The sequence below is a fragment of the Pseudorca crassidens genome, chromosome 20 (assembly GCF_039906515.1).
Source record: "Pseudorca crassidens isolate mPseCra1 chromosome 20, mPseCra1.hap1, whole genome shotgun sequence".
Lineage (NCBI taxonomy): Eukaryota > Metazoa > Chordata > Mammalia > Artiodactyla > Delphinidae > Pseudorca > Pseudorca crassidens.
The window spans coordinates 8,864,833-8,891,988 of NC_090315.1; the positions used below are offsets into that span (position 1 = coordinate 8,864,833).

General features: G+C 53.0%; 4 protein-coding genes across 5 annotated transcripts; all 4 read left to right on the top strand.

Moving 5' to 3' along the window:
• The first annotated feature begins 11,670 nt into the window (after window positions 1–11,670).
• KCNA7 (potassium voltage-gated channel subfamily A member 7) lies at window positions 11,671–16,098 on the top strand. Its single transcript, XM_067718278.1, has 2 exons — window positions 11,671–12,299; window positions 13,300–16,098. The coding sequence occupies exons 1-2, from the start codon at window positions 11,745–11,747 to the stop codon at window positions 14,116–14,118; spliced, it is 1,374 nt and encodes a 457-aa protein (XP_067574379.1). The 5' UTR covers window positions 11,671–11,744; the 3' UTR covers window positions 14,119–16,098.
• Window positions 16,099–18,066: 1,968 nt separating this feature from the next.
• On the top strand, window positions 18,067–20,847 carry NTF4 (neurotrophin 4). Its single transcript, XM_067721199.1, has 3 exons — window positions 18,067–18,183; window positions 19,139–19,262; window positions 19,896–20,847. The coding sequence occupies exon 3, from the start codon at window positions 19,908–19,910 to the stop codon at window positions 20,538–20,540; it is 633 nt and encodes a 210-aa protein (XP_067577300.1). The 5' UTR covers window positions 18,067–18,183; window positions 19,139–19,262; window positions 19,896–19,907; the 3' UTR covers window positions 20,541–20,847.
• Window positions 20,848–21,001: 154 nt separating this feature from the next.
• On the top strand, window positions 21,002–25,181 carry SAXO3 (stabilizer of axonemal microtubules 3). The gene is given in 6 exon segments (XM_067721198.1): window positions 21,002–22,666; window positions 22,952–23,152; window positions 23,253–23,414; window positions 24,118–24,150; window positions 24,152–24,249; window positions 24,737–25,181. Coding segments are annotated over 6 exon segments (1,023 nt in total). The 5' UTR covers window positions 21,002–22,510; the 3' UTR covers window positions 25,110–25,181.
• A 27-nt stretch (window positions 25,182–25,208) lies between these two features.
• LHB (luteinizing hormone subunit beta) lies at window positions 25,209–27,117 on the top strand. 2 transcript variants are annotated; one of them, XM_067721201.1, is made up of 3 exons: window positions 25,892–26,005; window positions 26,337–26,504; window positions 26,769–27,117. In XM_067721201.1, the coding sequence occupies exons 1-3, from the start codon at window positions 25,991–25,993 to the stop codon at window positions 27,009–27,011; spliced, it is 426 nt and encodes a 141-aa protein (XP_067577302.1). In that variant the 5' UTR covers window positions 25,892–25,990; the 3' UTR covers window positions 27,012–27,117. The 2 variants fall into 2 exon arrangements, with proteins under 2 accessions (XP_067577301.1, XP_067577302.1); XM_067721200.1 differs by having other exon boundaries at window positions 25,209–26,504.
• The last annotated feature ends 39 nt before the right edge of the window (window positions 27,118–27,156 follow it).

The window sequence follows — 27,156 nt, forward strand, 5'->3', positions numbered from 1 at the left end:
ATGAGGTCTGTACCATTGGTTAATGGTATTATACCCTTGTTAATTTCCTGACAAATAATTGTACTATGGTTATGTAAGTTGACGTTGGTGAAAACTGGGTGAAGGATATATGGGAACTCTGTACTATTCTTTGCACCTTTTCTGTAAGTCTGAAACGATTTAAAAATTACAAGTTTAAAGAAAAAATTTTAATGAAGCTAATCTTCCCTTAATAATAATAAAGGGTTAGATTTTCATACTAAACGAAGTAAGCCAGACAGAGAAAGACAAATATCATATGATATCACTTATATGTGGAATCTAAAAAAGTGATACAAATGAACCTATTTACAAAGCAGGAATAGACCCACAGATATAGAAAAACAAATATACAGTTGTCGAAGGGGAAAGGCGGGGAGGGTTAAATTAGGAGTTGGGGTTAACATATACACACTACTATATATAAAATAGATAACCAGCAAGGACCTACTGTATAGCATAGGGAAGTATACTCAATATTTTGTAATAACCTGTAAGGAAAAATCATCTGAAAAAGAATCTCTCTATATACATATACATGTATAACTGAATCACTTTGCTGTACACTGAAGCTAACACAAGATTGTAAGTCAACTACACCTAAATAAAAAATAATAATCCTCGCTCCTAGATTTGTAGGCTAAGCAACTGGGTAATTGGTGGTGCCACTAATTTACAGAGGGAAGACGTGGGGAAGAGTGGGATTGTTGAGGAGGACTTCTGGGTTTGGACACACCAAAGATGTCTGTTTGACACTCAAGTGGAGCTGTGAAGTTGAAAGTTGGAAGATATGGCAATCACGGAAGAATTTGGGCCTGGAAACCTAGATTTGGGAATCATTGGAGTAGACGTAGTATTTGAAGCCATGTGACTGAATGAACTCAGTTAGGAGAGGAGAGAAGATGGAGAGGGGAAGACATCTGAGGACCAAGTCCCAAGGCCCTCCATCAGAATTCAGATAAAGCAAGAAGACCCAGCAAAGGAGACTGAGTAGGAGTGATCACACATGTAGGAGAAAAACCAGGAGAGTTGGGTGTCCAGGAAGCCAAGAAGGAAAGTGCTTCAAGAAGGCGGCAGTGTTGGGCTTCCCTGGCATGCAGTGGTTAAGAATCCACCTGCCAATGCAAGGGACACGGGTTCAATCCCTGGTTCTGGAAGATCCCACATGGCGCGGAGCAACTAAGCCCGTGAGCCACAACTACTGAGCCTGTGTGCTGCAACTACTGAAGCACACACGCCTAGAGCCAGTGCTCTGCAACAAGAGAAGCCACAGCAATAAGAAGCCCACGCACTGCAATGAAGACCCAACGCAGCCAAAAAACAATTATTAAATAAAAAAATAAAAATTAAAAAAAGGAGGCAGTGTCAAGATATGGAAGCAATCTACGTGTCCATCAGCAGATGAATGGATAAAGAAGACGTGGTGTATATATACAACAGAATACTACTCAGCCATAAAGAGGAATGAAATTTTGCCATTTGCTGCAACCTGGATAACTTGGAGGGCATTATGCTAAGTGAAATAAGTCAGACAAAGACAAATACTGTATGATATCACTTATATGTGGAGTCTGAAAAGTACAACAAACTAGCAAATATAATAAAAAAGAAGCAGATTCACAGACATAGATAACAAACTAGTGGCTACCAGTGGGGAGAGGGAAGGGGGCAGGGACATGATAGGGGTAGGGGGGAAAAAGGGTTATTATGGGACTATATGAAATCACTTGTGTGAAACTTTTGAAAATTGTAAAGCACTATAGAATTTAAAGAATCTTTCACTCAATAAAAAAAGAAAAAAGGAGGAGGATGGACCTAGAGATTATCAATACTAAGTGAAGCAAGTCAGACAGAGAAAGACAATTATCATATGATATCATTCATATGTGGAATCTAATTTTTAAAAAATGATACAAATGAACTTACTTACAAAACAGAAACAGACTCACAGATTGCGAAAACAAATTTATGGTTACCAAAAGGGAAACATGGTGAGGAGGGATAAATTAGGAGCTTGGGACTAACATACACACACTACTATATATAAAATAGATAACCAACAAGGACCTACCGTATATCACAGGGAACTCTACTCAATATTCTGTAATAAACTATATGGGGAAAGAATCTGAAAAAGAATGAATATATGTGTATGTATAACTGAATCACTAAGGTGTATACCTGAAACTAACACATTGTAAATCAACTATACTCCAATAAAATTTTTTTTAAAAAGAACACAGGAAAAGAAAAAAGGAGGAAGAAGAGGCAGTGTTCAGAGTGTCTAATGCTGCTGAGAAATGCAGAAACATAAGGACTGAGGTTTGGCTACCATAGATGACCATGACTAAACAATGGGAGATGAAGCAGAGACCTCAGGTAGGGAAAAATTTTTAGAGAAGTTTTGCTACAAAGGGAACAGAGAGAGGTGATAATAGAAGGAGAGGGAAGTGGAGTCAAGGAAGGTTGGGTTTTGGGTGTTTGGGTTTTTTTTTGGCCACGCCACACGGCTTGTGGGATCTTAGTTCCCTGACCAGGGATCGAACCCATGCCCCCTGCATTGGAAGCGCGGAGTCCTAATCACTGGACCTCCAGGGAATTTTTTTTTTTTTTTAGGATAGAAAAGATGTTAAGATAGAAGGTCTTATAGCAGAATTATCTGCTGATGGCAAAAAAAAAAAAAAAAAAATTAAGCATATACTTATCGTAAAACCCAGTAAGCTCACTCTTAGCTACTTATTCAGGAGACCTGAAAACTTATGTTCACACAAAAACATGTACATAATTTTTATAGCAGCTTTCTCCATAATTGCCAAAAACTAAATGAAACTCAAACGTCCTTCATACAGGGAATGGATAAACACATGGGCACACATGCCTTGGAATAGTACTGAATGTTAAGAATGAAAAAGAGTCAACTCTACTTCAATGAAAAATAAAATGGGGCTTCCCTGGTGGCGCAGTGGTTGAGGGTCCGCCTGCCGATGCAGGGGACACGGGTTCATGCCCCGGTCTGGGAGGATCCCACATGCCGCGGAGCGGCTGGGCCCATGAGCCATGTCTGCTGGGCCTGCGCGTCCGGAGCCTGTGCTCCGTAACGAGAGAGGCCACAACAGTGAGAGGCCCGCGTACCGCAAAAAAAAAAAATAATAATAATAAAATAAAATAAAATAAAATGTAGGGACTTCCCTGGTGGCACAGTGGTTAAGAATCCGCCTGCCAGTGCAGGGGACACGGGTTCGAGCCCTGGTCCGGGAAGATTCCACATACTGAGGAACAACTAAGCCCGTGCGCCACAACTACTGAGCCTGCACACCTAGAGGCCGTGCTCCGCAACAAGAGAAGCCACTGCAATGAGAAGCCTGCGCACCACAACGAAGATTAGACCCCGCTCTCCACAACTGGGGAAAGCCCGCACACAGCAATGAAGACCCAACGCAGACAAAAAATGAGTTAATTAATTAATTTTAAAAAAATCCGTAAAGGAAAGAGCTACTGATAAACACAACAGGAATGAATCTTCCATGCATTATGCTAAGTGTAAGAAGCCATACTGAAAAGGCTACATATCCTATGATTTCATTTACACTTGACCCTTGAACAACACGGGTTTGAACTGCGCAGGTCCACTTCTACGTGGATTTTTTTCCCGTAGTCAATATTGCAGCACTAAACGATCCGGTTGGTTGAATTCCTGAATGCAGAACCGTGGATATGGAGGAACCACAGTACTCAGATTTTTCAATTGCGTGGACTGTCAGCACCCCTGTCCGACCTGGAGCATTGCTCAAGGGTCAACTATATTTGACATTCTGGAAAAGGCAAAACTACAAGAACAGAGGGAGAGAAAACAGAGCAGTTGTTTCCAAGAGCTGGAAGTGGGGGAGGCAGCTGACTACAAAGGGAAGGAGGGAACTTGGGGGGAAGGATGGAAGGTTCTATATCTTTACTATAGTGGCAGTTACATAACTATCTGCCAAAATTCATAGAAGTGTACATGTAAAGGGTCAATTTTATTGTATGAGAATTAAATCTCAATAAACTCGACCAAACCAAAAAACTGGCTTCCCCAAATTAATTCATTAATGACAAAGGGAAAAAATAATAACTTTATAATGGAGAAACCCAGCAGACACTAGCCTAATCAAGTGATCAAAATTAATGTCACCGGTGATAAGATATAGCAACATGATGTGCCCCCAATATGATGTGATGAGAAGGGAACTTGAACTGTGTGGCATCCTCCCTCCCCGCAAAATACTATAATCTCAATCTTATCAAGACAAGACAATGCAAGATAAATGCAAATTGAGGGACAGTCTGCAAAGTAACTGACCAGTATTCTTCAAAAGTGTTGAGGTCATTAAAGACAAGGAAAAAGTAAGAAACGATTGCAGAATTGCAGGAGGCTAAGGGGACATGACAGCTAAATGCAATGTGGTACCCTGGGCTGGATCCTGGAAGAAAGAAAGGAAATTAGTGGGGAAATGGAGGCAATTGGAACGTCATTTAGTCAACAGCATTGTACCAGTGTCAATTTCTCCATTTTAACAAATGAACCTTGGCAATGTGAGACGCTAACATTAGGGGAAACTGGGTGAAGGATATCACGAATTCTCTGTGCTATCTTTGCCACACTTTTGTAAGTCTGAAAATATTTCAAAATTAAAAGTAAAGCAAAGAAAAAAGATCTTATTATAACACAGGAATGACAACCTGATACCGAGGAATAGGAGAAACTGACATTGAAATTGACATAACACATCTGCATTAGTTTCCTATTGGCTGCTGTAACAAATTACCACAAACTTAGTGGCTTAAAACAATACACATTTATTACCCTACAGTTCTGGAGGTTGGAATTCTTAAATGGGTCCACAGGGCTGTGTTCCTTCTGGAGGCTCTAGGACAGAAGTCATTTCCTTGTTTGCTTTCTCCAGCTTCTAGAGGCTACCTATATTCCCTGGCTCATGGCCCTTCCCTCCAGCTTCACAGTCAGCAAAGTAGCATCTTTCTCCTCTCTGACCTCTACTTTTTTTGTTTTTTCATTTTTAATTACTATTATTTTTTGTCTTTTATCTTCTTTTCCCCCGGCACCATGCACAGCATGCAGGATCTTAGTTCCCCGACCAGGGATCAAACTCGTGCCCCCTGCAGTGGAAGCGTGGAGTCTTAACCACCTGGCCACCAGGGAAGTCCCCATTTTTAAGTATTTTCTATTTTATTTTAATTTCTTACCTGTACATCTATCCTCACATCATCTAAGAATCTGACCTTCCTACCTCCTTCTTGTAAAGACCCTTGTGATTACCTTGGGGCCACCGGGGTCATCTGGGATAATCTCCCCAACTCAAGAGCCTTAATTTAATCACACCCACAAAGTCCCTTTTGTCATATAGTATTGGGTTGGCCAAAAGGTTCATTCGTTTTTTTCCGTAAGATGGCTCTAGTAGCACTTAGTTGTCTTTAACTTCATTTGAAACAATTTTGTTAGATTGTATGTGACAGCTTGTCATATCAGTGTGCATTTTAAAAAAGACGTATCAAAACTGGTGAATTTTTGTGTAGCCATTTTAATATTGAAGATGGAAGAAAAAAAGCAACATTTCTGGCATTTTATGCTTTATTATTTCAAGAAAGGTAAAAACGCAACTGAAACGCAAAAAAAAAGATTTGTGCAGTGTATGGAGAAGGTGCTGTGACTGACTGAACATGTCAAAAGTGGTTTGTTAAGTTTCGTCCTGGAGATTTCTCGCTGGACGATGCTCCACGGTCCGGCAAACCAGTTGAAGTTGATAGCGATCAAATCGAGACATTAATTGAGAACAATCAACATTACACCACGCAGGGCTTCCGTGGTGGCGCAGTGGTTAAGAATCCACCTGCCAATGCAAGGGACACGGATTTGAGCCCTGGTTCAGGAAGATCCCACATGCTGCGGAGCAACTAAGCCCGTGCGCCACAACTACTGAGCCCATGTGCCACAGCTACTGAAGCCCGTGTGCCTAGAGCCCCTGCTCTGCAACAAGAGAAGCCACCGCAATGAGAAGCCCACGCACTGCAACGAAGGGTAGCTCCCACTCGCCACAACTAGAGAAAGCCCATGCACAGCCGCAAAGATCCAACACAGTCAAAACAAACAAACAAATAAATAAAATTTAAAAAATAAAACAAAACATTATACCACACAGGAGATAGCTGACACTGAAAATATCCAAATCAAGCGTTGAAAATCATTTGCACCAGCTTGGTTATGTTCATCCCTTTGATGTTTGGGTTCCACATAAGTTAAGCGAAAAAAACTTGCTTGACTGTATTTCTGCATGTGATTCTCTACTTAAACGTAACGAAAACGTTCCGTTTTTAAAACAAATTGTGACGGGCAATGAAAAGTGGATACTGTACAATCATGTGGAACGGAAGATATCATGGAGCAAGTGAAATGAACCACCGCCAACCACAGCAGGGGCTGGTCTTCATCCAAAGAAGGTGATGCTGTGTATATGGTGGGATTGGAAGGGAATCCTCTATTATGAGTTCCTTCTGGAAAACCAAATGATTAATTCCAACAAGTACTGCTCCCAATTAGACCAAATGAAAGCAGCACTCGACGAAAAGCGTCCAGAATTAGTCAACAGAAAACGCATAATCGTCCATCAGGATAACGCAAGACTGCATGTTTCTTTGATGACCAGGCAAAAACTGTTACAGCTTGGCTGGGAAGTTCTGATTCATCCACCATATTCATATTCACCCGTCATTGCACCTTCGGATTTACATTTATTTCGGTCTTTACAAAATTCTCTTAATGGAAAAAATTTCAGTTCCCTGGAAGACTGTAAAAGGCACCTGGAACAGTTCTTTGCTCAAAAAGGTTAAAAGTTTTGGGAATATGGAATTATGAAGTCACCTGAAAAATGGCAGAAGGCAGTGGAACAAAAAGGTGAATACGGTGTTCAATAAAGTTCTTGGTGAAAATGAAAAATGTATCTTTAAAAACCAAAGGCACGGGCTTCCCTGGTGGCGCAGTGGTTGAGAGTCCGCCTGCCGATGCAGGGGACACGGGTTCGTGCCCCGGTCCGGGAAGATCCCACGTGCCGCGGAGCGGCTTGGCCCGTGAGCCATGGCCGCTGAGCCTGCACGTCTGGAGCCTGTGCTCGGCAACGGGAGAGGCCACAACAGTGAGAGGCCCGCGTACCGCAAAACAAAACAAAACAAAACAAAACAAAAAAACCCCAAAGGCACTTTTTGGCCAACCCAACATATTCAAAGGTTCTGGGAGTTAGGACTTACGACGTGGACATCTTCCGGGGGTGGGGGGGGACATCATTCTGCCTCGCATATTAATGATACAAGAGAATTAGGAGTGATGACAGGAGCTGAGTCTGCAGCCGGGACAGAGAGATGGGACCCAGGACACAAGGCAAGATGTTGGTCTTGGGTTGGGAGGGACAGATGAAAAGCAGAGCATCTGGGCAGCTGACAGAATGGGCTGTAGGAAGATGAAGTGTCTGGTAGCCTCTACGCTTTCAGAAGAATGAGGAGCGAGGGAATCAGCTGACTGAAGGTGGAGGACCAGGGTGTGGTGGGCATTTGAGGAGAATGAAGATGGGGAATGGCCATCTTGTGGGGGGGTGGGTGCTGAGTGTACCTTGATGAAGGACACAGAGCAGGGTCACAGGAGGGCTGGGATTTGGGATCCAGCCCCCCTCAGAGCCCCCTGGGAAGGCACAGGGTTAGGGTTTCACCCCAACAGTGCCCTGGAGGGGATCATAGGCAAAGAAGGGAAAGACATCCAAAGGAGAGTGACTTTATGGGGGACCGTGGAACGGTGGAAGCAGGGGGAAGAGGGAAGGGAGGACAAGATGGGGGGAGTCAAAGATAATGAGAATCTAATGGGGTCAATGCATTGTACCTGCTGGTGGGCTTGAAAGTTGGCTTTATTTTTATTTATTTATTTTTTTGCTGCACCGCCCGCAGCTTGCAGAATCTCAGTTCCCCGACCAGGGATTGAACCCCAGGCCATGGCAGTGAAAGACAAGAATCCTAACCACTAAGCCACCAGAGAACTCCCTTGAAAGTTTTTTTCTTAAAGTTGGTTGGTGGGAAAAGGGAGTGCATGGACAGAGAATGGGATGATAACAATAGAGTTTGCCTACTGTGTAGCACAGGGAACTATATTCAGTATCCTGTGATGAACCATAACGGAAAAGAAGAGGAAAAAGTATATTTATGTATAACTTTATCACTGTGCTGTGCAGCAGAAATTGACATTGTAAATCAACTATACTTGAATAAAATAATTTTTTAAAAAAAGAAGAGGAAGTCAACTAAACTCCCATAAAAAACAAACAAAAAAGAGGAAGAAAAAAATAGTTTGGGGAGTTCCCTGGCGGTCCAGTGGTTAGGACTTGGCACTTTCACTGCTGTGGCCCAGGTTATCCCGCAAGCCGTGCCGTGTGGCCAAAAAAAAAAAAAAAAAAAAAGTTTTAAGGGTGTGTAGTTACTGATAACGACAAGGACAAGGGTATGACCGAGGAAGTGGGTGGCACAATCAAGGGGGACAGTTAGACACGGGTGTAGTTTCTTTGGAAGGAAAACAAAAATTGCCTAAAGTTGATTGCAGTTTTGCATGCAAAACTCTTATGAATATAGGAAGAACCATTGTGTTGTATACTTTATTTTTAAAAATTATTTTATTTTAAATTTATTTATTAAAAAAATTTTTTGGCTGCGTTGGGTCTTCATTGCTGCGCGTGGGCTTTCTCTAGTCGTGGCGAGTGGGGGCTGTTCTTCCCTGTGGTGCGCGGGCTTCTCATTGCAGTGGTGTCTAAGCGCGTGGGCTTCAGTAGTTGCAGCATGCAGGCTCAACAGTTGTGGCTCGAGGGCTCAGTTGCTCTGAGGCATGTGAGATCTTTCCCAGACCAGGGATCAAACCCATGTCCCCTGCATTGGCAGGCGGATCCTTTTTTTTTCTTTTTTTTTTTTTTGCGGTACGCAGGCCTCTCACTGTTGTGGCCTCTCCCGTTGCGGAGCACAGGCTTCAGACGCGCAGGCCCAGCGGCCATGGCTCACGGGCCCAGCCGCTCCGCGGCATGTGGGATCTTCCCGGACCAGGGCACGAACCCGTGTCCCCTGCATCGGCAGACGGACTCTCAACCACTGCAGGGAAGCCCTGCAGGCGGATTCTTAACCACTGCACCATAAGGGAAGTCCCATGTCGTATACTTTAAACGAGTGAACTGTATGGTACGTGAATTGTAGCTCAATAAAACTGTAAAAAAGGAAGGAAGGAAGGAAGGGGGCTGGGATAGATCAGAGGGCAAGATGGATGGAAATGATGGGTTCAGAGTACCAAGAGGCCACGTGTGGATTATCTAGTATCGTGGTGTGTGTTAACAAGCCACCCAAAGACTGTATGACTGAAAACAATAAAGATCATTTATCTCACTCACAAGTCTGCAAGCTGGGCAGGGCCTCGGGGAGAAGGTTTATCTCTCCTCCAGGGGGTAGCCTGGCTGGGGCAGGAGGATGTGCTTCTAAGATGGCTCACTCACGTGGCTGCAGGCTGGTGCTGGGGATGAGCTGTGAGTTTAGTAGCCTAGAGTCCTCTCCACATGGGCCTTGTCATCTAGCCTGCACAAGTGTCCCAAGGAAAAGAGTGGGGTGGAACGTTGCCTTTTATGACCCAACCTCGGAAATCACACTGCGTCTCTTCCAAGGTGGTCTGTTCGTTGAGGGTCTCACCAAAGGCTGGAGAATGGACTCCACAAGATAGGGTGTGACATGGCTTGGACAAAAAATACGGTCCTTCTTGGAAAAGACAACCGGGTACAGGCCAGGTTTTAGCAGAATCATCTATATGGGGATATTGAAATTATTAAGAATTATGACAGTCGTTTTAGAGTGATGGATATAGAGCCAGCACTGAAAATCTTCCATGAAAGAGTGGGAGTGGGCAGAAGGGAAAGAGATGAGTTCTTTAGGGAAGGCTGGGAAGAGGTGTCCATGGATAACTTGAGCTTCAAAGGAGCTGAGGGAGGGAGAATTGTCTGGAAGTGGCAAGAAGGAGCGCCCACCTCCAGGCTCAGTGGTAGGAGGGTGTTAAGAGATAAGGTTGCAGGCAGGAGAGATCGGTGCACACACAGCATTCAGAAACCTACAAAGAGGGATCTCTGTGGGCTCTGAGAATGAGAAAAAAAAAGAGAAAGGAGACCAGAAAGAAGGGAAAAGGCCAGAGAGATGGGGAGACAGAGACCCAGACACGGGTAGGGCCAAAGACCATGAAAGAAAGGGACACAGACACAGAAAGAGGGAAACAGAAATCCAGATGGATGGTGACATAGCATCCCAGAAAGAAACTGTAGACAGGAAGAGAACATGCCAGAATTCCTAGGGGGTTAAAACCTTTAGTGTCTCTCTCTACTCCCCCAGCAGAGGGCGCCCGGGGCCTCATTCCCTGGAGTCCGGGTGTCCAATCCCCACGACTTCCCGCCAAGCACATCGGATGGGGCTATTTTTACCCCGTGTCATAGGACACCGGCGGCTGGAAGGCCATCGTCTGTCTGTCCTTTGGTCCCTTCGAGTGACCCTGCGGCATTTCCCCAGCCCACCCCTGACCTGTTCCTGGCAGGCCTGCTCTCCTTTTGCACTATTCAGGGCTGCAGCTCAGGCCTTGCTGGGTCTAAGAAAGTCTGGCAGAGAATCCAGGTGGAGACCCGGGGGGTGGGGGTAGGGGCAACCCGAGCGAGGGCACCCCATGTGGGGGGCACACGCTCAGGGTTTAGAGCTGCTGGAGCATCCCCAGGATGGGGAAACCACCAGGACAATGGCAGAGACAACCTAGGGTGAATGTCAGAGAGAGATTCAGAGATATGACTCGGGAGAGGCTCGGTCCTCCAGAGGCCCTGAGACAGAGACTTGCAGTAATTCAGAGAAACAGGGAAAGAAAGATACCCAAAGGGGAGACCCAGAGAATCCCAGGGACAGAGACACAGTGGGCTGAGAGGTAATGAGAGAGAAGAGACCCAGAGAGACAAGACGCAGAGAGACCCAGACAGAGGGGAAAGACAGAGACCAAGAGAGACAAGAAAGAAACAGAGATAGAGATACAAGAATATAAGAAAGACGGAGATTCGGAGAGACCAAGACACAGAGACTGACGGGAATCCCCACAGATGACCCTAGAACGGCAAAGCTCAGGGATAAATGACCCATAGAGATACTCAGAGATAAAACCCCGAGATCAGAGATACAGAGAGACCCAAAGTGAAGACACAGCCAGACACAGAGACATACAAAAGAACGAGAGAGAGAGACAAAGAGATGGAAATTTGTGACTCGAACAGAGCGGCTCAGATACTCATAAAAACATAGACGAGAGACATACACGGAAACCCGGAGAGACGCAGGACAGAGATCTCAGGCGATGGAGAGACAGAGGGAAAGGAACCCCGAAGGCCAGGTGGACCCGGAGAAAGCGCAGCGCCGCGTCGCCTGGGGGTAAAGGGAGGGCGCCCCGGCAGAGGGCGCCCGGCCGCCCTCTGCCCCGCCGGGGTCACGGCGCCCCCTCCCCCGCGTCCTGGCCGCACGGCCGGGCTATTTTTACGCGTGGACACCGGACACCAGGCTGGGGCGGCGGCGGCGGCGGCGGCCGAGGCGGGGCCGGGCCAGGTCGGGCGTCGGGGCCACACGTCCGTCCGCAGGTCGCCGGGGCTGCGCGCACCATGGAACCCGGGTGCCCGCAGCCGTGCGGCTGCTGCGAGCGAGTGGTGCTCAACGTGGCTGGGCTGCGCTTCGAGACCCGGGCACGCACGCTGGGCCGCTTCCCGGACACGCTGCTCGGGGACCCGGTACGCCGCAGACGTTTCTACGACGGCGCGCGCCGCGAGTACTTCTTCGACCGGCACCGGCCCAGCTTCGACGCGGTGCTCTATTACTACCAGTCGGGCGGGCGCCTGCGGCGGCCGGCGCACGTGCCGCTCGACGTCTTCCTGGAGGAGGTGGCCTTCTATGGGCTGGGCGCCGCGGCGCTAGCGCGCCTGCGCGAGGAGGAGGGCTGCCCCTTGCCATCGGAGCGCCCCCTGCCCCGTCGCGCCTTCGCGCGCCAGCTCTGGCTGCTCTTCGAGTTCCCCGAGAGCTCGCAGGCCGCGCGCGTGCTCGCCGTTGTCTCAGTGCTCGTCATCCTCGTCTCCATCGTCGTCTTCTGCCTCGAGACGCTGCCCGACTTCCGCGACGACCGCGATAACTCGGGGCTCGCCGCGGTGGCTGCAGCTGGCCCGGTGAGGGGGCGGGGCCTGCGTGTGGAGAGGCGGGATTTGGGAGGAGCTGGACGAGGTCCACGGGGTCCTGGCCAATCATAAAGTGGGGTAAGGGGCAATGGGAGGTGGGGCCTCTCAGGAAGGTGGGACCTGGCTGTGGATAGGCAAGGCATTGGGGGCCTGGTTGGAAGACCTGACCAATCAAAGGTGGGCAAAGGCCTGTGAGAGGTGGGCAAGCCAGGGACGGCGCCAGACCTGGGAACCCTACATTAAATCCTGGGCTGGGGGCGGGAAAGGTGTAGCTTAATGGGGCGGGGCCTGAGGATCTACATAGGAGGACCTGCCTTTTCAGAAGGCGTGCGCTGAGGTAGGTGAGAAACCCGGCTTTTGGAGGGCAGGAGCACTGGAGGACAGGTGTATTAAGAAATCAAAACTGAGGGATAAGGAGAGACTGAAAAATTGGGGGTCTATACGGCTGGCAGTAACCAATGGGAAGGATGGGCTGGAGGTAGTGAGATCTGGGACCTGAAGAAAGCCGCTGAGGGAGCTGCAGATGGAGGGGTGGGGCCTGAGGATTGGGGCAAAAGGAATCCATCATAAAGAAAGTTGAGCTGAGGGCCGTGAGGGAAGGGGTCCGGGTTTTGGCATAAAGATAAGGTGTTTAACCATTATGGTCCAGGCTGGGTTTGGGGAGGGCAGGGCACAAGGGAGTGGGGCCAGGATGGGGACCCTCCCCATCTGGAAATTCAACTCTGGGGGTGGGATATTGGGAGGGAAGAGATTGAGCCCTACTCAAGCATTATTTCAGGAGCCCCTGCCAATGAAGGATCAGGGACCCTAAAGTCAGCCTTCCCTGGGGGTCCCGAGAAGGAGTGTACTACAGCTAGGTCACCGGGGTTCTGGGGGTAGCAGCTATTGACCAATTTGTAAAGAAGTAGTTGAATATTTAAACAGGAAATATGGCCATTCCAGTGCGTCCCAGCCCTGGTATGGTCCTCCCTGAACCCCTTCCTCTCTGCAGTTTCCAGCTCGGCTGAACGGCTCCAGCCCAGTGCATGGACCCCCACCTCGCTTGCCCTTCGATGACCCGTTCTTTGTGGTGGAGACATTGTGCATCTGTTGGTTCTCCTTCGAGCTGCTGGTGCGCCTGGCAGCCTGCCCAAGCAAGACAGCCTTCTTCAAGAACGTGATGAACCTCATCGACTTCGTGGCCATCCTGCCTTACTTTGTGGCACTGGGTACCGAGCTGGCCCGGCAGCGGGGGGTGGGCCAGCCAGCCATGTCACTGGCCATCCTGCGAGTCATCCGACTGGTACGCGTCTTCCGCATCTTCAAGCTGTCCCGGCACTCAAAGGGCCTGCAGATCTTGGGCCAGACCTTAAGAGCCTCCATGCGAGAGCTGGGCCTCCTCATCTTCTTCCTTTTCATTGGTGTGGTCCTCTTCTCCAGTGCAGTCTACTTTGCTGAGGCCGACCGGGCAGACTCCCATTTCACCAGCATCCCTGAGTCCTTCTGGTGGGCAGTGGTCACTATGACCACAGTTGGCTATGGAGACATGGCGCCCGTCACTGTGGGCGGCAAGATAGTGGGCTCTCTGTGCGCCATTGCCGGCGTGCTGACCATTTCCCTACCTGTGCCAGTCATTGTCTCCAACTTCAGCTACTTTTACCACCGGGAGACAGATGGCGAAGAGGCTGGGATGTACAGCCACGTGGACACGCAGCCCTGTTGCCCACTGGAGGGCAAGGTCAATGGGGGGTTTGTGGATCGAGAGGTTCCTGAGCTCCCACCTCCACTCCTCTGGGCTCCCCCTGGGAAACACATGGTCACCGAAGTGTGAGGACAGTTGAGGTCTGCAGAACCTCACATTTCCTTGGAGGGAGGGAGGGAGGGAAGGGAGGAAGGAAAGTTGGGGGGAGGGTGTTGGGTTTAGGAAGAACTAAGTTAAGTGGTAATGAGTTGGGGAACACTAAGTCTTATTGGGTCTTGAGTTGTGGATTGGTAGCTCCTGTGGGTACCTCCTGAGGTGACAGTGAATGGCAATGGGTTATGCTGATTTGAGGGGGGGGCTCCATCGGTTTGTATTGCATTGGGTTGTGTAAAGCTTGGGGTAGTGTGGAGGTAGGTTTTGTCACATAATTTTGTGAGTTTCTTAGTTCCATGTTGGGTCGGGTTGGGTTACGAGTGTAGGTGAGTCTTGTCCAAGTGCATTATGCAGGATTCTGTGGTTTTATGAGTCCCCTAGGGCCATGTTGGATCAAGTAAGGTGGTCACCCACGGCACTGTTGGGACTGATTGTGTGTTCATGCATGGCACTATAGAGTTGGGTTGAGGCACTGGAAACTGCGTGGCTTTGTGATTCTTCTAGGGCCATGTTATTTTAAGTTCTGTGAACTTGTGAGTCATGTAGAAATACGAAGAGTTATGTGATAGAATGTGAGCTTTCTAGGTCATATGAGGTTAAGTTGGGTTGGAATGTATGAGCATAGGAGTCTTTCAGGGTTCTGTTGCGTTGAACTGTGTAGAGTTATATGGCTAGAAGTTTGTCGGGGCTACAATGAGTTGAGTCGTAATGAGTTGTATAATCATGTGAACCTCGTAGGACCAGTTCAGTTGGGTCATACAACTGTTTGATTTGGGTTACATCAAGTTTCGTCCTTGAGTCCTGGAGGAACGTTGGGTTGAGCTGGACTGTATGTACGAGCACCACAGGGCCAGGCCATACTGGTTTGTTTTGCATTTAGTGGTAGCGCCAGGACCCAAGGATAACAGCACTGGGAAGGAATCATGTGTCAAGGAGTGAATATGGTACGTGGACTCTAGGAGACCAACTGAACTGGCTTGCCCAGTGTCATCCCCATAAGGGGCAGGGCTAAGTTCTGTATTTGTAGATTCAGTTGGTCACACAGAAGGCTTCTGGGTGACCTTGGAAGATGTAGATGCCCCTTCCGTTTACCCCACACCTGCTTTGTTTTGCCATTCAAACCCCTTCTCTATCTGTCTTCCCATAGAGTTTTCCTTCCAGACATGGAGATCAGAGCCACAAGGGAAGGGGAAAGGGGGAGAAACTGTACTCTGTTCAGACATGATGGGGGGATAGAAACCCAAAGGAGGGGGACAGAGAGCTGGGGAGGGATAGAGACCCAGAGAAAGAAAGAGAAAGAAACCCCAAGAGGGGAAAAAGACCCAGAGAGAGGGGGAGACAGAGACCCATAGTGGGCAGGTATCAGGCACCCAGAGAGCAAGGGACAGAGACCCAGAGTTGGAAAGAGACCAGAGCACCCCAGAGAAAGAGAACCAAGAAAGAAAAAGGCAGAAAAAGTCAGTGCCCCTGAACCTGAGAGAGATGCACAGTGTATTCCATGGAATCACAAAGGGATCCCAAATCAGGATGCACCACCCTACCCTCCCGCAGCTCAAGAAGTGTGTCAGACAAACTGCAGGGCCCACTCTATCTTCCTGGGGAGAAAGCAGTGTCTCAGAGCATGGGAGTGGCTTCCCAAGGTCGCGTGGCTTGTCCCCGGGGAGGGATGGGGGGCTGGACTTGTGGCCTGCTGCTTGACCCTACATGTCCCCATCAGCCTGCTGGTCTGCACAAGACTTCCCGAGTCTAACAGCCTCATTTCTCACAAATGAGGAAACTAAGGCTCGGGGGAGGTGGGGGGTTACCCAAGGTCAGAGGTCTTTCAGTACTAAAAGGGCATTTGGAGGAGAAAGAAGAGGAGGATGGTTACATCATTAACATATATAGGGCTGCCTGTGTGCCAGGTAACTTTCAAAGTACTTGTATTCATTATTAAAATCCACCCAGTGGTTTACAGAGAGTTGTTGTTGTTATTTTTAGCTAGGAAACCACCCCCCTTTCTTTTTTGGTCAAATGAAATCTCACTTAGGAGCACCAGTGTGAAGCATCAGAGGGTGTGAACTGGTTTGAGGAGTCTCTCTTGACAACTCAGAATGTGGCTAACAAATTCCGTTTGGAAACCCCTGATTTAATCCAACCACCTTTTTACACAGAGAGAAGAAGGTACAGATTGTGAGAAGTGTTTGATAAAGGTTGAAAATAATGTAACCTTTAAATAATATAACACTTCTCTCCGAAATGGAGAGAAAGGCACATTTGGAAAAGAAACGGAGACAGACAGACCCCCCTCACAGTGACAGACACAGGGCAGAGTCTGGGAGGCAGGCACAGAGCCCAGCACAGGGACCCAAAGAGGAAGAGACACGTGCAGAGAGGACAGAGATACCCAAGGGGAGGAGGGAGAGCAGGAGAGAAGAGGGCGGCGGTCTGGGAGGGGGTAAGAGACAGGAGGGAGGACAAAGACCCATAGAAGGGGGAAGAGACCAGAGAGGAAGGGCCAGAGATCCAGAGAAGAGAGAGGGACAGGGACCCAGACAGAGAGGAGAGGGATAGAGAGAGAGGGGGACAGAGACCCAAGGAGAGAGGGGGAGACGGAAACTGTTTCCCATTACTCTTTGAAAACTCACCCCTACTACCCCTTCAGAGACTGAAAGTTGCATAAAGTTCCTCTGGTAGGGCGTGGGGCATGTCGGGTGCTTAGGGGTATGGGAAGCATGGCGAGGTCAGGGAAGTGACCTGAGTGGACACTCAAAGACTGAGAAGCGCCCCTCCTCCACCCCAATAAACAACTGCAGCAGCCTTCTGTGTGGCCTTGGCTCGGCTGGGGAGAGGTGAGGGGAACACCCTAATCCGGGGACACCCTTCCCGCCACCTTGCCATGCTATATTTAGGCTGAGGGAGGGGTACGGGATGACCCCCCCACCACCTCCACGAAGGCAGGTGTCGGCTTTCCTCCTGAAAATAGCTCCAGGGGAGGGGTGAAGCATTAAGTCTGTCCCGGGACTCCAACTCCTGTCTGATCTCCATCTGTCTTAAGGTCTCTCTTTCTCTGGGTCTCTTTCCCCCTTGTGGGGTTCTGTTCCCTTTTCTTAGCATGTCTGTCTCCTCTCTCTGCATCTGTGTCTTCTCTCTCTCTCTGGGTTTCTGTCTCCCTCTTTCTCTGGGAGTCTGTCCCCTTTTCCTCTCCATTTTTGTGCCTTTCCCCCACCTCCCTTCATCTGTCACTATTCACTTTCTTTCTCTAAGCAGGTCATTCTGTTGCCAAATCATATCTTTGTCTATCTCCGGGTCCTGGAATACCTTGAGTTGCTCTTATCTGAACTCAGGACAAGACCCTCTCCCCAGTCCCCACCCAGGAAATTCCAGCAGAGAGGACTTATGTGGGAGAGACCCCCCTCACCCAGCGTCTCCCCGGGGCCTCGGGCCTTATCACTTCCCGAGCCCAGCTGGTTAATGTCTGGCCTGGAGCTCCCGGGAGAGTTGGGGATGAGAGCAGAGGGTGGGAATCTGCCCGGGGATTGACACTTCACTGGCAAAAGAACGCAAAGGAATCTCAGGCCCAGACTCCTGGGTCTGAGGGAGGAGGCAGCTGGAGCTGAGGAAGAAGGGGCTGGGGGTCCAGACTCCTGAGTCTGAAGGAGGAGGGAGCTGCGCGGGCCCGGACTCCGGAGTCTGCGGGAGGAGGGGTCTGGGGGACCTGGACTCCTGGATCCGGGGGAGGAGGGGGCTGGGGACCCGGACTCCTGGGTCTGAGGGAGGGAGGGGTGGGTGCTGGCGCCTGGCCTCCTGGGACTGAGGCGGGCGGAGGGCTGAGCTAGCCAGGCCGGGCTTCCGAGGTCTCTGCACGTGTGTGGAAGGCGGGATTCCCCCGGCCCCTCCTCCGCCGTCGGGCGCCGCCCCGCCCCCGCCCCCGACCCTGGCCCTCGGGAGCTTGTGCCGCGAGGAGCCGGTGGGCGACCGGGCGTCCCTGCAGCCAGCGGGCAGGAGGAGGAGCCGCCGCCGCGCCAGGGGCAGCCGGGGTAGCCGAGGAGTGCGCCCCAGGTAAGAGCCTCCGCGCCTCCTCCCCCGGGATTCCGGCGTCCGGGTCGCCCTGCCCCCGGGTAGGGAGGGGCGGGGGCGGGGCCTGCGGGGGCGGGGCCTGGCGGAGGAAACTGAGGCAGGAGGGCAGTGTCCCAGAGGGACAGCCCGTGACCCCCAGCGGGGTCTCAGGAGTCCGCACCCCCTGGCTAAACCTTCTGGGGGAGGGGGGCCGGGGAGTCCGTATATCTGAGTACCTGGGAAGGAGCTTGAACTCCAACAAAACTCCAGGGTCTGAAGGAGGAGGGCACTGGGGGTCGGACTCCTGGGTTTGAAGGAAGAGGGATTTGGGGGCCTGGACTCCCGCATCTGAGGGAGGGAGCTGGGGACCTGAGTTCCTGAAAGAGGAGGCAGCTGTGGCCGGGGCTCTTGGGTCTGAGTGAGGAGGGGTCAGCTAGGGCCCAGGACTGCAGATCTGAGGCAGGAGGCAGCTGGGAACCTACACTCTGGGTTCTGGTTGGGTCAACATGTGCCCCTCTTCACAATTCCCCCTTCCCATTTCCCCATCTCCCAGCCAAGGCAGGCGGCCACGCCAGGTATGTGCAATAGAAGTCTTGGACGGGCCCTGGCCTGTCCTGTGAGGAGAGAACATTCCAGGAAGCAGCCTCGGGGACCCGGGGCTTCTTAAGTGTGGGCCCTCAGGGACCCGGGTGTCCAGGCCGGCCCTGCCCCCGCCCTGTCTGAGAGATGAATGGGCTGAGGAGGATGTAATCTTTTCCAGCCTCCTTCATCCTCAGCGTCTCCCCTCCCCTCTCCTCCCCCCATCTGCTTTCCATCCAGGAGCCATCACCTGGGCAGGGGGATGCAGCCTTGACGCTTGGTCCCTTACACTTTAAAAAGAACACTTTTAGAGAAGGGGAGTGTTCAGGCCCCCTCATCCACCTGCCTCTATAACCTACCTGTTCCCTTCCTCCGCTAGGTGGTTGCCCCCTCCCTCTCCTGAGATGTCAGGAAGGAGGGGGCCACCTGCGTCCCCCACAGGGGCCCCCCGGAGCCTGGGGGCCCCCAACCCCGGAGCTCGGAGGCGGAGGAGGTGCTGACAGGTCTGGTAACCACCCACTTCTAATCAGTCCTCTCCAGGCCATCCTGTCCCAGAATCCACAGGCTTCCAGAATGTTCTAGAGAGACTGCAATATGCACACCCCTGCCAGTGTCTCCCAGCCCTGGGCCAATTTCATGGACAGGGAAACTGAAGCCCCACCTGAGAGGAAGTGTCTTGCCTTCATAGTGGCAGTTTTAAGCTGAACTTGGGTCTCCCTAGGATTCCAGAACATGACCTTTCTCAGAATTTTGGAAACTCAAACCTCCTCCAGACTGCAGGGCTTAGGGTTCCTTGGGGTTGTAGAGGCAGGATGGCAGAGTGGAGTTGCTGGGACAGGGTTCAAGTTCCACTTCTGGCATTTGCTGGCTGCGTGACCTGGTGCAAGTCACTAACCTCTCTGAGCCTGTATTTCCCCATTTGTTGGCTATTAATAGTAATCATAGTAGACTAATTATGATTAATCTAGAAGTTGAGCATTATCGAAGCCCTAGAATATAGGGTCCCCCCAAGTTCTAGAACAAGTGCCAGAACCGCCTCCCTGTGGTTCTGGCACACAGAAGTTCCCATCGGCCCCCCCCCCCCACTAGGTTATTATCCTTCTCTCTAATTCCAGCTTCCCTCTCTCTATCCTCAGGTGCTCAGCGAGATGCTCCCCCACCCCTCAGGCTCCCTCCCCATCCTCCTACTTTTCCTCCTCCCCAGTGTCGCAATGGAGCCCCACGCCTCACCCTCACCCCTGCCCCCATTTCCAGTCCCCGAGTGGGACCTCTTGTCACCCCGAGTAGCCCTGTCCAGGGGTACCCCCGCTGGGCCCCCTCTGCTCTTCCTGCTGGAGGCTGGAGCCTTTGGGGAGCCAACTGGCAGCCCGGCCAACCGCAGTCGGCGGGGGGTGAGTGAGACAGCACCAGCGAGTCGCCGCGGAGAGCTGGCTGTGTGTGATGCAGTCAGCGGCTGGGTGACAGACCGCCGGACTGCTGTGGACCTGCGTGGGCGCGAGGTGGAGGTGCTGGGCGAGGTGCCTGCGGCTGGCGGCAGTCCCCTTCGCCAGTACTTCTTTGAAACCCGCTGCAAGGCTGACAGCGCTGGGGAAGGTGGCCCCGGTGGGGGTGGAGGAGGCTGCCGGGGTGTGGACCGGAGGCACTGGGTGTCTGAGTGTAAGGCCAAGCAGTCCTATGTGCGGGCATTGACTACCGATGCCCAGGGCCGTGTGGGCTGGCGATGGATTCGAATTGACACTGCCTGTGTCTGCACGCTCCTCAGCCGGAATGGCCGGGCCTGAGGCCCATGCCTGGGAACTGGGCAGGTAGAGGAAGAAGAGAGCTGGATGCTGAAAGACCTCAGGGGTGGCCTGGCTGCTCTAGGCCTCAGTTTGGGAACTCGTCAAATGGTCACAAAAATCACAGCTCTCCGATTTTGAGAGCTCCATCTGGGCAAGAAAGACAGATGGTGAAACCAAATGGGGGTTTTGAAGGATGAATAGGAGTTCTCTTGGATGAACTTGAGGGTAATAATGATGATGATGATGATAGCCAATATTTTCTGAGTGCCTACTGTTTATGAGCTCTAATACACAACTTGTCAGATCAGCTCTGGTGGATTTGACCATTGGAGGCCCTCAGCTTCTAAGTTGCTGACCATGCGATCTCAGAGGACATCACCTTGCCCACCCTGGAGAGAGTGATAAGGAGGGGATATGTCAAGAAGTGTGTGTGTGAGCATAAAAACTGGAACATGTAGGCAGCTAGTTGGGAGCTGGGGTTCAAATGAGAAATCTTACTTAGTCAGATAGGGCAAGTGTTGGCTTAGATATTCTGTTTTGAGGTAGTGAGCTACCTATCACAGCAGGAGCACAAGCAAGGTTGAATGACAGGAGGTCAGGATGCTTAAGAGTTTGGCGTTGGTGGGGAGTTGGAATCAGGTTTCTACCCCTCTTCCCTGTCCCAACCTTTACCCTATACTAGTAAAGAAATAGACCTTACCATTGTCCAGCTTGAGTAGAGCATGAGGTTTTGACCAACTGGCCTGTCCCCTGGCTGGGATCAGGGGTGATTTGGACCCTGATCATCCTAGAATGAGCCAGGAAAATCCAACAGGAGAAGCGGCCCCAGAGGCCTGAATGAGGGGGTCAGTGGCACCCTGGGCCAGGCTGCAGAAGGCAGCCTCAGTTTTCCCTGTCTGAAGAACGGGTTGGTGGGATGAGATAATGGGGGCTGAGGAGGCAGAGGCTTTGACCAAAAGGGCTTTTAAGTGAGGAAGTGACAAGTCAGGGATAGACCCCACACCCTCAGGACACCCCTTCATATATTACCATTCCATAGCCACATGCAAACACAGACACACACTTTTGCCCTTGTTTCTGCATCTCTGTGTTCTGGGTCTGTGGTTCCCGCTCTCTTTTCTGCCGCCTCCTTTGTTGTCTCTCTGTCTAAATTCCTGTCCCACCATCTCTGGGTCAGTAGCTCTCTTTCTGTCCCTGTTTCTCACTCACTGTCTCACCCATTCCTGTGTGTGTTTCTTTCTCATTCAGCAAAGCTCCTTCCACACCCCCCTCTTTATTGCTAAGTATTTCCCCGTGGGTCCCTCCCTCTTCTCCCACACCCATACCCAGGTGGAAGTTTTCAACCAAATCAAAGGCAGGCAGGACAGAAGCCGAAGCTGATGCTGAGCCCTTCAGCACACACAGGGAGGGAGGGAGAGCCCTGGGGAAGTCTGGAAATCGTTACCCAGCCCCTCACCCCTACCCTCTGCTGCCGAGGTGGGCTGTCCTGGCAGAGGGAGGCGGTGGCCAAGAGGGCCGGGACCCTATAGGAAAGAGGGATGTTTCTCATGGATGCCCTGATGCTCTGAGTAGCTCTGCCCTCCTCTCCCTCTGTTCCTCTATTTTTGGGTCTCTGACCACCCCCCGCCCCAGGTCTCTGTCCCCCTCTCTCTGCTGCTCCCTCTCTGGGTCTCTGGGTCTCAAACTCTCTGAACGCTGTACTTCTATTGCTCTCCCCCGCACTTTCTGCCCTCCTCTCCCTCTGGGTCTCCGTCCCCACCCCCCCATTTCTCTGAGTTTTTGTGCCCCTTTTGGGGTCTCTGTACTCTCTCAAAATCCTCCTCTCTCCTGCCTGGGTGTCTTTCTTACTCCATCCATCTGCACGCCTGCAGGCCCTTCATTGGCTGGGTTTAGGATGGGCGGGTTCTGTCACCCGGGGCAACAGCAACAACGAGCCGGCTCCTGCTAGGCTACGGGGCGGGGGTGGGGCCATGGCGGGTCGGACCCTAGCTCGGCGCTACGGTCCCCCACGGTCCCCCATCTCTGGGACCAAGGTGCCTGGATCCCAGCCCAGCTGGCATCTCACCAGCAGTGGCGTCGCCCACCACTGTATCCCGCCCGTGCCCTTTCCCCCGCCCACTGTGCAGGTGAGAGGACCCTAGGCTCTTAGCCAAGAGGAGGCTGGGGGCCCAGACTGAAGGAGGGGCCTGGGGATCCAGACACCTGCTGAGAGAAAAGGGGATTCCGGGCTTAGAGTCCTGTCTGACAGAAGGAGGAGGGTTCCAGGGACTGGGTCTGAGAGAGGAGGGGTCAGGGAATCTGGATGCCTGGAACGGGCGGTAGGAAAGGGCTGGGGACTGACTGGGAAGGATCAGGGCTTGCGGACGAGACTCCTGAGTCCTTTTAGCTGACGTCCTGCACCTTCTCCTCAGTCCGCGGTCGCGGAGCCCCTGCTCCTGGCCGCAAAGCAGGATTTGCATATTTGGGCTTTCGACGAGGTCACCAACAGATGGGAGACAACCTCGGGCTCGGCTCACGTGCCCAAGACCCACGGCGGGCCCTACGCGCAGCCCAAGGCCCCAGAACCTGCGGACCGCACGCGGATTGTGGGGATCAAGGATGTAGCGGAAAAAGTAAGGTTCTGGGATGCCCAGGTCCGCGGGAGACAGGGCTGGGGACCGCACTGGAGTCCCGTGCACCCTCATGTTGTGTCCCCGCGTCGTCTTCTTGCAGCTCAGACACCGCGGCTGGCGCCTCCCTCTGATCACAAAGCACCAGTGCAGTGAGACGAGGGCGCAGTACACCGGCTGGCCCAGCCTGGACCGGGGCGCCACCTCCTTCATCGGGCCCCAGCCCCTGGAGCTTGCGGACCACAGCCGAGGGGGCCCTTCCCAGGTAGCGGAGAAGACCGCAGTGGCAGGATCTGGCAGAGCTTTGAGACCCTGGGGCGGGGTCTGAGGGAATTTTGAGTCTGGGGTCTAAAGAGTGGGACAGAATCTGGAGGTTACATTGAGTGGGGAAGGGGCTTAGGCCTTTTGAGGCGGCGCCAGGAGGAGGAGGGGACTGGAAGCCCGAAATCCCAGCTCTGAGGCTGGGGCCACAGCTAGTAAATCCTGGGGCGGGCCTAGGAGGCGGTTCTGAGGCTGTGGGCGGAGCTAGGTAGCCTAATGTACGTGTGGGCGGAGCTTGAATATTCTGAGGCCGATCTGGGGCGGAAGGCGGGGCTGGCTTTCCCTGTTAGGGTGGTGTTAAGGAGTAACAGTCGCCCGAGGCGCAGCTGAATTCCAGGGGCGGGACCGAGAAGGTTTGAATCTAGGGGAGGAGCAAGGAAGGTTTTTTAGTGACTGGGTGCTTGGCTTTGTGTCCGATGACGGGCAGAAAGTATTTGGATTTTGGAGGTGAGGCTAGTAAGGGTTCTGATTTGGGGAGCGAAGCTGAAGTGCACTGGCCAGGAAGGATTCTGATTCTGGGGGCGGGTGTCGGCCTGGTTCAGAGGCGCTGTTGAGGCCAAAGGAAGAGGAATTCCGTCTGGGACAAAGGGCATGAAAAAGGGTATGAAACCTTTCTTGCTCATCCCTCCTCCCGCAATCCTCCTCAGGCTCTAATCCCCTGGACGAAGAACCCCGAGCTGGCCGGCCGGCCGGCCTTTCACTATTTCTGACCAGGGCATCCTGGACCGCTATCAGCTCTATCTGACCACTTCGGCCCGGGACTTCCAGGCCTATTCGAAGTGAGCCTGGGTCCTCCCTTGGCACCGACCCCCTGCACAGCCCCCGCATAGGCTGGTGGGACGCCGAGCCCCCCCGGTGTTGGGTCCCCGTCTCTGACTCAGTAGTCTCGGCCTTCAGCTCCTGCACGCGCAGTAATCAGAAGTTCAGACCCAGCCCCTACCTTTTTTAGCACCCTGGTACACTTAGTGTCAACTCTCAGGAACAGGAAGCCTGCAAACGGCCCAAGAAGGAGCTCTGGATCTGGGGACGTGGCCCTGAGGGTCTAGGGCGGGCTTCCTTTGGTATTTGAGTTCCCCAGATAACTCTTTTCTAAGGATGCGAAAAGTCCCAGATTCCAGGCCCTTAAATACCTCGAGGACCCAGGAATCCAGGCTAGGACTCCCCAGTCTCATGCTTCCTAAAGGGTCCCTGACTCCTACAAATGTGTCCTCGAGGATCTATCTAGCTGTGCCCTCCCCATCGTACCTCCACCCCAAACCCCGACAGGAAGGAGTTGTCAGGCTACCCTCGCAAGGACTCGATGACTTCCTGGAGCTTCGGGGAGACGCCCCAGGCCTGAGGCCCCGGCCCGAAACAGCCGCCCGGTCCGTGCTCCTCTCGGCCACTCCGGCCGCCGAAAATCCGCGTGCCCCGCGCCCGTCCGGTGATGCCAGTCGTGCCGCACCGCGGGGCGCCGTCTCTGGCTCAAGAATCCTACAGCCCCCCGCTGCACCCACTCCGCCGGCTCGACCGTTTCTGCCCGCTGGAGCCGCCCTGGGGCGGCCCCCACTGGAAACCCGAGTCAGACATCTACAGCGTGTCGAAAGCCTACAGCACCGAGAACTTCAACTACGGCAGCTTAAAGCCGGCGCTGGCCTGAGCCAGACGGGCCAGCCCCGCCCTGGACACGCCCCCCAAACGGGGGCGGGGCTGAGCCTGGAAGACTGGGACTAGGGGTACACTGGGTGGGGCTAAGACGGGACCCCCGCCCACCACCTGGGGGCGGGGCGAATCTAACAGGTCCACTCGATCACGGGGGCGGGACTGAGCCTGGAAAATGTACCTTGGGGCTGTGGGCTAGAGGGTGGCACACACCCTCTGCGGCGGAAAGGGCAGAGGTTATCTCAGTCGACGACAGAGTTAAATAGCCTAAACCACGCTCTTTGCTGGGTTCAGTTAGGGCATCCTGGTTTCTGGGGGCCTGGGTGTGGGGCAGGTGGGATTCCCGCTGAATCCCTGGTGGAGGGGCGGCGCATCTGGGTGGACCACCCCCCACCTCTGGTGACAGAATCCAACATCGAAGCCACCCCCCTCCTAAGAAGTCGGACTCAGTCTACGGCAGGTGGAGCAGGGTTGAGGCTTCAGCCTATAACCACTGGAGGATTGTCAGAGGGGCGGCGCTCCAGCCTCTGGCGGGCTCCCCTCAGGATGGGTAGAGGGGGGCCCACAAGGCAAGGGGCACAGCCTCCTATACCCTATTTCTTGTGCTCCCACCACAGCCTCCCTAGCACCTGGGGACTGAGTCTGTGAAGTCTGCTTCACCTTGGGCGTCTTCTGCTTCTTGGAGCGGAAGCCACTCAGGGAGTGGGGGGAGGGGGGCGCCACTGGGCCATTCCTGCATCTCCCTGACCTTGTCTGCCTCTCGCCCCCGGGGAGATTAGTGTCCAGGTTACCCCACCATGCTGCCGCCCCCAGTGGCCTTGACGCCCCCACAGCCCGCAGCTATAAGACCAGGTAAACGCGGCAGGGGAGACACCGAGGATGGAGATGCTCCAGGTAAGACCACAGGGCCCCTGGGCCCCTTGCGACTACATCCAGGCCATGGCTGGAAGGAAGAGGGAGAGTCCTGTGACCTGGCAAAGGAGGCCTCTTTCTAGAAGGGTGTGGAGAGCCAGCAAGCTTCCTGGCAGGAGGAGGGAAGCAGCTGGTGCAGGGCCTGAGGGTGGGTATCTGGGGTCCCTGGGTATGGGGATGGGAGATTCTTGAATGGAAGACGTCAGGCAGAGGAGCTGGGTCCCCGAACGTGTGTATGCAGGGCCGGGGGCTGGGTGGTAAGGACTCGGGGCGGAGGGCTCGGGCTGGCCCTGAGGCGCTGGCCTGGTCCCAGGGGCTGCTGCTGTGGCTGCTGCTGAGCGCGGCCGGGGTGTGGGCACCCGGGGGGCCACTGCGGCCGCTGTGCCGGCCCATCAACGCCACCCTGGCCGCTGAGAACGAGGCCTGCCCTGTCTGCATCACCTTCACCACCAGCATCTGTGCCGGCTACTGCCCCAGCATGGTGAGCTGCCCGGGGTGGGTGGGTGCTGCCACCTCAGCTCCAGGTGGATTACTCAGGGCCAGGCCCACAGAAGACAGGAAGTGGCCCCGGGGGTAGAAGCGTGGCCCGCCGCCCGGGGCAGGGGCTGGGCGTGTGGGAGGGAGAGCACAGATGGTCCTCTGGACACCCGAGTCTGGGATCTGTAGGGTGCAGTGAGGGAGCTCGGGGGAGGGCTTGGCCCCAAGTAGACACCCAAGCCCTCCCCCGCAACCCCGCCACCTCCAGGTTCGGGTGCTGCCGGCTGCCCTGCCGCCTGTGCCCCAGCCAGTGTGCACCTACCGCGAGCTGCGCTTTGCCTCCATCCGGCTCCCCGGCTGCCCGCCTGGTGTGGACCCAATGGTCTCCTTCCCGGTGGCCCTCAGCTGTCACTGCGGGCCCTGCCGCCTCAGCAGCTCTGACTGTGGGGGTCCCAGAGCCCAGCCCTTGGCCTGTGACCGCTCCCCTCGCCCAGGCCTCCTGTTCCTCTAAGGATCCCCACCTCAACCTCCCATGCCCACCCCAACCTCCCATGCCCACCTCAACTCCTGGAGCCAGCAGACGCTCCTCCCCATGCCTCCTAATAAAGACTTCTCAAACTGCACTCTGCGGGTGTCTTTCTGGGGTCTCAGGGTGT